This window comes from Copadichromis virginalis, linkage group LG19, assembly GCF_057382275.1.
Source record: "Copadichromis virginalis isolate Kocher_CV1m ecotype Utaka linkage group LG19, C_Virginalis_male_GT1.1, whole genome shotgun sequence".
Lineage (NCBI taxonomy): Eukaryota > Metazoa > Chordata > Actinopteri > Cichliformes > Cichlidae > Copadichromis > Copadichromis virginalis.
In genome coordinates, this window is record NC_140636.1 from 22,631,431 (window position 1) to 22,641,707 (window position 10,277).

General features: G+C 38.9%; 1 protein-coding gene across 2 annotated transcripts; it reads left to right on the plus strand.

Moving 5' to 3' along the window:
* Nucleotides 1-2,272: 2,272 nt before the first annotated feature.
* Nucleotides 2,273-9,849, plus strand: slc39a9 (solute carrier family 39 member 9). 2 transcript variants are annotated; one of them, XM_085440632.1, is made up of 7 exons: nucleotides 2,273-2,868; nucleotides 2,992-3,100; nucleotides 4,484-4,690; nucleotides 5,057-5,125; nucleotides 5,520-5,605; nucleotides 6,843-6,977; nucleotides 7,220-9,849. In XM_085440632.1, the coding sequence occupies exons 1-7, from the start codon at nucleotides 2,773-2,775 to the stop codon at nucleotides 7,451-7,453; spliced, it is 936 nt and encodes a 311-aa protein (XP_085296758.1). In that variant the 5' UTR covers nucleotides 2,273-2,772; the 3' UTR covers nucleotides 7,454-9,849. The 2 variants fall into 2 exon arrangements, with proteins under 2 accessions (XP_085296758.1, XP_085296759.1); XM_085440633.1 differs by having other exon boundaries at nucleotides 4,487-4,690.
* The last annotated feature ends 428 nt before the right edge of the window (nucleotides 9,850-10,277 follow it).

The window sequence follows — 10,277 nt, forward strand, 5'->3', positions numbered from 1 at the left end:
TCAGTTTTAATATGTGACCATACTGTGCAGACTGCTGATGAGTTACACGGTTACATTTCATTAATCATTGTTAAACTAAAGTGGTAAGCAGTTACTTTATACTTTATCCTTTCACTTAAAACTTCCAGGAAAAACACTACCTTGGCTACTTTTGTGCTTACATTTGATCTATGCTGGGTCACTACTTTTGCACTATAATGCTGCTGCTGACACCTTGGTTCACACTGACAATTAGAAAAAAGCTGATATGAAAAGAAGGATGGAAAATGCCTGGAATTTAGTTACACTTGCAAATACTGCTTCCTCCAAACTGCAAGCATCAATAAAATGTTACAGTATTGTTTTCTAGATCCGTGCATATATCCTTATTGGTAGTTTTCTCGAAATAGAAGCTCTTCATTTAAAAAAAAACAAACTCTGATAACATTGCTGAAGCTAGCGCCCACCCCTACTGCACGTACTGCAAATATAAAACTGATATATACTTACATCATGAAGCAGTTGATGTCTGGTTTCCGACAAATACAGTAAAGAGGTGCGTTCTCCCCCTCCATACCAGTGTTCTCAGGCACTGGTACATGGTCAGTGTCAGACACTTCACTGTCCTACAACATACCACATAGGACCACATTAGAAATGACATGTATGTAGACATGCTAATTATACCTGGCTAAATGGATGCAGTAACAAAATGTTACTTAACTACTCTAGTTATTAGTTTCCAGATGTGTGCAGTTGCTCCAGTCTTACTGACAGTATACTGTTTCAAACACCAGTGCCAACATTTTATTTTTTAAATCTTAGTATGATTCTGCACCAAGACTTGTGGCCTGTTGCTCGGTAACTTATTGTCTGACTACATTAACTACAGTTCATAAACATCATTCATTTTCTCCTACTTATTTTATTCAGGTTGTATTCCAGCTGTCATAGGGCAAAAGTACACCCTGGACAGGTCGCCAGTCTGTTGGAGGGTTATTAGAGAGACTCAGACAACCACTCACACCAACAGCAACTAACTTAACCCCGCGCATGTCTTTGGAGTTCAACACCAGTCTGGCCGAATCACAGATAAGCAGGGTGTCTGTGCTGCAGAGCACAGCTGTGTCAGAGACTCTCGACATCAATGTAGCGTTAAGGATGCGGAGCGATGGGTGCACTAACGTAATGAAATTATGAGTGTGATCGTCATTGTCTCTATGTTGTTGCGCTCTTATTCGTATTACTGAAACCATATATCTATTCTAGCTCACCCTAAAACTGTGGAGAAAATTGATCTGTTAATAAACGTGGTCAATTATTTGGGAATGTTCTGGCAAGAACGTCGCATTCCCACGTGTGGGACTAATAAAGGTTATCTTATCTTATCTTATCTTATCTTATCTTCTTCCGGTGGGGAAACTAATCATAATACATAATAATTATAATAATAATAACAATAATAAATATAATCACCGGTAAAGTCAGTTAGCGAACACTACTGGCATGTAATGCCAATGACGACCATTTCACAAACTGTCGAAAATGCTCAAAATGTTGTCGGTGTTGTGCCAAAGTAGTTACCCCCGTCAACCAAGCTCTTGCAACGGTTGTATAGGGATCGAATGGCCCGTAGCAATGGGCCAGACACCCCATACTCCCGCAACACCTCCCACAGGACACCCCGAGGGACACGGTCGAATGCCTTCTCCAAGTCCACAAAACACATGTAGACTGGTTGGGCAAACTCCCATGCACCCTCAAGTATCCTCGAGAGGATAAAGAGCTGGTCCAGTGTTCCGCGACCAGGACGAAAACCGCATTGTTCCTCCTGTATCCGAGGTTCGACTAGCGGACGAACTCTCCTTTCCAGCACCCTGGCATAGACTTTCCCCGGGAGGCTGAGGAGTGTGATCCCCCTGTAGTTGGAACACACCCTCCGGTCCCCCTTCTTAAAGATGGGGACCACCAACATTATATACATTAAGTGAATATTATGTACATTAAGCAAATTAAATATAACAATCTGGAAATTTTACATTGAAAATCTAAAAAAGTATTAACAATTTTCCTCCAGTGTATTATTTATTTATAGTCATATTTTACGTTTAAGTGTATTATTATTTGCAATAAATAACTAAATAAACAAATAGCCAAACAAATAAATAAAACTTTAAAAACCGCACAAAAATAAAAACTGCAAATTCTCTTACAGAATCTACTGTTGGTGTTTATTCTTGTTTTTTCCCCATGTTTATGACTTGTTGCTAAAATTGTCACATTACTTCCTTATCTTTTCCAGCGAGTCTCGCGGATACGTGGCAGGTCGCCTAAACTCTGACCCGGAAGCACTTTGATCAGCTCCAAACAAGAAGATGTTCAATTAGCCGGTGTGTTGACGCTAACCGAATCGGGAAGTTGCAATATTATTCTGACAACTGGACTTGACAGAAAAAATGCGAAGTATCAGTTGTTTGCACTGGACGGTTACTGTTTCCGGGTTTCTTTTTCATTAATATCGAAAGGCATATACATACTGACGCTAGTTAGCTTAGCTTTGACTGCGTTACCGAGGCCAGTGAGCGACACACTGACCAGTTATAAAGTGGATGTTTAGCACCAGACCGGGTTGGTACCGAAAGTGGGTCGTGACGTGTATTGAATTAACCACCAAAAAAACTAATGTTCTTGAACTTTACCGTCACGAGCAAAGGTCCGTGCTAAAAGCGCAGGTGGAGGTTGGATTTGATGGTATAGCTTAGCAGTAGGTTAGCCGAAGAGAAAAGTGCAGTCATGGACGATTTTAGCTCGATCAGCCTGCTGTCCCTTGCGATGCTGGTGGGATGTTATGTGGCCGGGACGATACCTTTAGCGGTTAACTTCTCAGAGGTAGGTTTGTGACATACATATGCATGTAGCTAACTTTAGCTACCAAGCTATCATAAAATGGACTGAACTTTCAAACAATAAGAAGCTACTGTGCTTAAGGTCTGGGTCTCTGACTTTGTTTAGGAGAAGTTGAAGCTGATCACTGTGCTGGGAGCAGGGCTGCTCTGTGGGACTGCACTTGCCGTGATCATCCCAGAAGGGGTCCATGCACTTTACGAAGAAATCCTTGAAGGTAGGGTTCCTTGGGGGAGATGGAAGGTTTGCTCAGATCATGAATGGACAGACAATTAAGAATTAACTACTGTATCAATAACTGTAAGACAATGTAATAGTCGTGATTTTTTACGGACTGCAATATCTTTGGATTGTGCACGTTTGAAGATAAGCTCATTCGGTTATTTTAGTCTATGGCTCAGAAAACTAGTAATGATGCCTTTCACAATCAGCCGGGATGTGCTACAGCTCTTAAAAATACGTGTTCCTTAAGCTAAGAAATACATGGATGAGTTGCAAAGCTCAGGGCATCCACTGTCATATTGGTTTATTTCTAATGTACAGTGTGTTTCAGAGGCTGCCATGGTGAAATAGTCAAATAAACATAAATAAGTGATAAACGTCTCTCCTAATTGTAGATAGATTAAATTAGTTAGCCGGTTAATTATCAAGAAAGGACACCAAGTTTTCCCTTTGTGTTGTTTTGCTGCTTTTCTCTTTGATGTGTAATGTAAATGTAATCTTTCTTGGGTTGGTAGTCAGACAAAACAAGTTGTTTAAATACTTCCAAAAGTGATCACAATTTCAAATGAGAAGCAAATTGTTTTGCCCCCGCCACACACAATTTTGGCTGCTTCCTGTAAGTTAAGAAAAAAAAAATCTTGTTAGAAGACCTTGAGCTAATAATTGTTTTGTGTTGCTGATGAAATGTATTTATTTATTTTATCTGTTACTTGAATAAACTGTACAAGGTGACATACTCGTACTGTTTGTTTTGTTTGACTGACAATACAAAACCCAAAGATATTCAGGTTTTCCATCATGTTGAATCAACTTGTTAATTTCTTTTATGTACATTTAACAGCAATGTAGATTAAACAGTTGATTGAACCTTTTTACAGATAATTATATGTTACACAATTGATTAGTCATTCTACTGAAAGTACTGAGTAATTGTAACTTTCAGGGGTGCATCTTTCCTGAGTGTCTGTTCTTTCCTCATTTCCTGTCTGCTTCTTATTTTATGCACTTTATAATGCAAAATCTAAAATAGTCTTTAGATGTTTGTGACAGCGCTGGATTCCTTCATGCTTGCAACAGGCTTAAACTGAAATATACCAGAGGAAAATTAAGTAGAGAGCATGTAGACCAATGATATGTGCTTGTGTACATTGTAACAGTATGAATTTTATTTAAACAGAGGAAAGTAAAGTGCAACATCATGAAATCAGTTTCTGCCAATTTCTGACTTATTGTCATTTCCATATCAGTATTTATAGCAGTATTTATGATGGTCTCTGTGCTGTGTGATGGAATTTTAATTTTACATTTCTTTGGTTCTGATGCATTAACGTATTTGTGTCTTTATCAGACCATTTTTCTGCTGATTTTTCTCTTTCAGCAGGTGGACACCACAGTCACGGCCAGTCTGCAGTTGCAGAAGCTTCCGAGGGAAAGGGTGAAGCAGAGGCAGCTCTTAGTGCTAGTGGGAAGCATGAGCACAATCAAGAGCAGCTCCATGCCTACATTGGAGTGTCTCTGGTTCTAGGCTTTGTCTTTATGCTACTGGTGGACCAGATAGGTAGTTCTCATGTTCACAACACTGAAGGTAAGCATTCAAATAGCCTTAGCCAGAGTTGGTTAGGGAAAAGCAGCAAAAGCAGCTTCGTCATTAGTCTCTTCTCATCTTATTCTCCTCGAAAAATAAGATTGAATTAAACCCAAAACACATCCAAATGGCTCAACTGCTAATTCTGTTTTCCCAGATGCACCCACACTCTGCACTGAACAATTTTAGAGATCTTTATTTAAGCTGATAATACTCTTCAAAGTCTGCCAATGTTGTGGTGCTGTTTAACTCGGTGTGGACATAGTGGTCCATCAAGATTATTGATTTGTTTCCTTGCCACAAACTGTTTGAGTTGTGTATGTGTGTTTGTTTATTTATTTATTTATTTTTGGTTGGTTGGTTTAGATCCAGAGGCAGCAAGAGTTGCTTCCTCCAAAATCACCACCACCCTGGGGCTTGTGGTCCATGCTGCAGGTAGGTCTGATTTAATATCGTCTGATAATGCTACTGTACACAAAATAAATATTAAATAATATTTAATATTAAATTATATTATATTAATTAATTATATTAATATTTAATCATAAATATTAAATATGTATTTACATTTGGTGGAACTCATGAAAAAGATGTAATTTTATTCTGTACCTGAGTTTGTGTTACTTCAGAATACTATGAATTTAATTAAGCTTTAAATTGTTTTAATTTGGAAAATGTATACACAAATGTTACTTTTCAGTTCAAACAGTATTAGTTTCTTTTTATTACAGTAGTTTAATCCAGATTTTATTGCTGTTTTAATGACGAATCATTGCTTTTAAGTGTTCCAGTAGTTACTGTACCTTTCTGTTTTTTTTTTTGCCTGCAGCTGATGGTGTTGCATTGGGTGCTGCTGCCTCAACCTCTCAGACCAGCGTTCAGCTCATTGTCTTTGTAGCTATCATGCTGCATAAGGTAAATATACATCATATATAATGCAGTCAGTGGTTGATTTTTTTTTTTTTTTTGTTTGTGTGTATACGTATACTGGCATCTTAAAAATAAAGTTTGATCAGGCCTGTGAAAAACTAACAAGCCCAGTGATTCAGTAGCTTGTAGAACTATCTTTAGATGTGATAACTTCAGTAATTATTTTCTGTGTGACTTTATTAGTCTCTCATAGATTTGCCGGATATTTTCCATGTTGAGGTCTGGACTTTGCAACACTTTGATTCTTTTTTTTCAGTCATTCTGTTGCATTTTCCAGTGTCTTCCAAGCTTTAGTTGTCAGACAGATGGCCTTACATTTGACTCTTGAATACTTCGATTTGTTTACCAATGACTGCAAGGTGTCCAGGTCCTGTGGCTCCAAAACAAGTCCAAATCATAACTTCTCCACCACCCTTCTTCATTGTTTGTATGATCTGTTTTTTTCTTGATATGCTGTGTTTGATTTTCTCCAAAACAATGTGGCGCTGTGCATTATGGCCAGACATCTCCACTTTAGTCTTGTCTATCTAAAGGACATTGTTCCAGAAGTCTTGTGGGTTGATCGGATCCAATTTTGGTAACTTAAGCAAGGCTGCCATGTTCTTTTTAAAGAGAAGATTCCTTCTGTTAGCAACCCTTCCACAGAACCTATACTCATTCAGTATAGGTTCTGTGTTTAACATTTAAAATTGTGACTGAGGGCTGTAGAGTCTGAGATGTAGCTCTTGGTTTGTTTGTTTTTTGCAATCTATCTGGGCACTGTACAGTCTGACCCTGAGATGAATTTGCTGTGTTGTCTATGTCTAGGAAGATTGTCTGATATCTTGAATGTTTTCCTCTTGTGAATAATCATTGTCACTCAAGGATGATGGATATGTTTGCTTGTTGTTGTATAAAATTGGACCTACAACCCTTCCTAGACAAACAGTTGCTTCTGCTGCTGATCTCTGCAGAGGAGCAAACTGACAAAACAGCTGCATTTATAGAGGTGCTTACACTTAATGATGATCAATTACTACTCCTCCATAAATCCTAAGGAAGCAGTAAGGGTGTCTTTAATTTTTGCAGGCCTGCAAATGAATTAAATTTAAGTACAGCTACTGAGTTTATAATACACAGAGGGTTTTTTTCAGCATTAATTTACAAATTAACTGGTAAAAGAATTGATTGTTGTTTGCTGCAGTAAATTGCTATATAAACTCTTCTGTTTTGTTGATTGTAGGCGCCAGCAGCATTTGGTCTTGTATCCTTCCTAATGCATGCCGGTCTCGAGAGAAATCGTATCCGCAAACATCTCTTGGTCTTTGCCCTGGCAGCGCCAGTCCTCGCCATGCTCACATTTTTAGGTCTCAGTCAGGTAATTATTATATTTTTGCACTGATCTGTTTTCATTTTGCTAGATGTTTAGTTTTCAGTGTTAACTGTTTGGTACAATACAGTACTTTGAGGATCTAGATATCCAGCTGTCATCTTACTAGTCTGTATTGTGATTTTTACACTACTGCCCAAATACTACAAAGACATTATTTCATCAACACTGGAGTCACTAGAAAAGGAGAACTTTAAGCTTTACACTGTTCTTGTCTCTTCCCCTCTTAGAGCAGCAAAGAAGCACTGTCAGACGTCAACGCCACAGGTGTCGCCATGCTTTTCTCTGCTGGCACATTCCTCTACGTGGCAACGGTCCACGTTCTGCCTGAGGTGGGGGGCGGCGGTCACAGCCACGCTCCTGCGGGAGGAAACGGAGGGAAGGGACTGAGCAAGGTGGAGGTGGTAGCTCTGGTGCTGGGCTGCCTCATTCCGCTGGTGCTGTCCATCGGTCACCATCATTAGACCCACAGCTCATGATGGATTTTAGATGGGTGTACAGGAGGAAGAAGCTGAAACAAAGACTTCAATCACGGTGGATTCAGATGTCTTATTGCTTGGTGTCTGTTAATGGATCTTGTGCAGGGACTTCTTATGACTTGAAAATGAACTCGAAGCAGGGAACGAGTGAAAATCAGAGTTGCTCCAGTGACAACCAGTGCACATGATGACATTTTATCTAATGACACTGACAACAAAGTATAATGCATCTACTGTATGTATGCATTAATTCCACCAGAAATCATTTTTTTTCCAAGATGCCAGAGGTGGATCTTTTAGATGAGTTCATTTAGGTCACTGTGGATTTTTCAGTGTTGCGTTATAGTGCTCGTCCAAGTCGAAAAATAGCCCTGATTTCATTAGAGACCTTTTACTAGATGGCAGTTGCACAGTGAGATTTAGTCTTGATTAAACTTGTGATATCTCAAAAGCAGTGAAACTCACTTTTTTAAAAATAATTGTATAGAGTGTAGATAAATTAGCAACAATACTGATGGATTGGATCTGATTAAGTGCCATATTAGCAAGCCTGAAACAGATCTCTGAAGAGGATGGCCCCCAAGCAACACTGGCTTGTACAAGATGTTTTCTTCTTGCCAGAGGTCATGTTTTCACAGTAGGTCAGACAGATTAACCAGCAAGATGCTTGTAACAGTTTTTCCGTGGCTAGTGAGTTTGTCTAGCAAGTGGAGTGTCCGGCACCGCTAGAGAAATCATTTGTAACAAGCTCTTTGTTTATGCGACACAGTTTCCTTTAAATCCTGCATAACGACAAACACAACTAGCCTCCCATCTGAACATCAACTGTCACTTTTCTTTAAAATGTCTTTAGTTTATATTTAAACTTGGGATAAGTCTGTGTTGTAGAGTGTTTTCAGGTGGTGGAGGGATTTGTCTTGCTCGAGGGCATTCATTGGGTAAAACTTTTTTGGGCACAGGAGAACAGACCTGTTAAAGATTGTTTGAGGAGAATTTTATTTGGGTTAACTCTCTATTAAGTAATTATACTTACAGCAATAATCACCAAAAAGGTGAAATTGAGGCCAGGTCACTTCTTTGCCAGCAGTGCAACCAAGTCTGAAATGTGTACAGAGGGTTTGTCTTGATCATAAAGGTGCTCGTTATGTTATTCACGCACCAAGATCTGAAAGTTAGAGGGTCCCAAATGCTGCTCTGCCTCAGTTACTTCTCTGCTCCAGCACCATTAAAATGTAAGTAGGCTGATTTTGGATATCCTCTGTATCACTGTGCCTGCTCACAGCAGAGCTCGCGTGTTTGTATATGTATGTATACTGTACAAAGCAACTTCTTCCCTCCACAATCATGGGGATTTCCTGTGTGAGACAGAACTGCTTACTCTCAATTACAGTTTCTTTTTTTTCTATGTTGAACTTTTGGACATCGACGAACTCGTCTTCGCAGTACCAACTCAACAAGCTACAGACTGACTTGAGGGGTCTTTGATTTATGTATAAATTTAAGGCTTTTACACACGACCTGTGAATTAATTCTAACTTGTATGAGAAGAAGCACGGCGTGTTGTTTTAGGCTTTATTTTGTTTGTTTTGTTTTTTGAGTGACTGTGACAGAAGGTGGGGTGAAATTGCATGCAGACCAGAAGCTGCATGACTCTTTTGTTTTTTTTCTGAGAAACTGTTTGTGCGTACTAAAGGGAACTGGGAACCGTCCCCCTCCACTGTGATGCTTGACAACTTGGCACACTAGTAGGCAGCCTCATTATGTACCATTATATCTCTGTAACTTGAGTTACTACGGCAATCTACAGCTTTTTTTCATCCCTTACAGAAAACCTTAAAACTTAATGTGGGGTCTGGTTTGTGGCTTGATTAAATTTAATTAACATTGCAGGGAAAAAAGCTTTATGATGGTTAAATAGCCTCTTTAAAGTTTGGAGACTAGAGTTGGCTGCAAGATATCTCTTTATAACTTCTTATTCAGAATGTAGTTTGTTCACACATGATCCCATCAGTTTCAAAAGTATAAATTTAAAAAAAATTTTTTTTAAATTAATATTTCAACTCGAGGCTTCATCTTTTCCAGCCAAAATACTGGGGTTTAATTGGCTGAAGGCACATCCCCTTCAGATTTAAAATGATCTAAATGCATTTCATGATTAAAGATAAAGGCTCATATTGGGGCTGATTATCTCAATCAAGGGGGGTGGGGATATCAGGCTGATAGTTGTATAGTTAATTTCGGTGGAGGTCGGTGTGAATCAGTTTTCTCTTCTTTTCCTATCATTCCTAAAGGGGTCTGCCTTATTTCCATACTTTGATTGTAAAAATCAGTTGTAAAGGAGCGTGTTTTATGATGACTAAATTAAAGTTTTTTTAATTGGTGATGATGTCTGATCATTTAACTTACAAACATAATGGGTCAGTAACATGTTTTGACTTTGACTTTAGAGTCTGAATAAAATCACAGAGGTTCAGACTGCAACTGTTGCCTTACAGTTACACAGCATTTATCTGTCCTGGATTTCAAGGCTGAACTATCGGTATCTTTATAATCTTCCGTCCATCCACTCGGACACATGTTCTGTAAATGAATCTGATACCCGTGACACTAAAGCTATACAACAACTGTTCTGACTCTTCATCCTCTTTAATAGAAAGTTGTGGAACCATGGCTTTCCTCCTAACTCACTGCTAGGGTGCAGGATGGACTGATGGAGAGACTGGAGAGTTCATACCTGCCAATAACTGGAAACTGCTCCTCTCTGCAAATACTGTAATCTGAATAACAGCTTTTACTGGCTGGAATATAT

Bases quoted from the DNA above. Each gene is read 5' to 3' on its own strand.
- slc39a9 (XM_085440632.1), top strand. From the start codon at position 2,773: ATGGACGATTTTAGCTCGATCAGCCTGCTGTCCCTTGCGATGCTGGTG. The intron at 2,869-2,991 runs GTAGGTTTGTGA...GACTTTGTTTAG, and splicing joins TAGCGGTTAACTTCTCAGAG to GAGAAGTTGAAGCTGATCAC. The intron at 3,101-4,483 runs GTAGGGTTCCTT...TTTCTCTTTCAG, and splicing joins TTACGAAGAAATCCTTGAAG to CAGGTGGACACCACAGTCAC.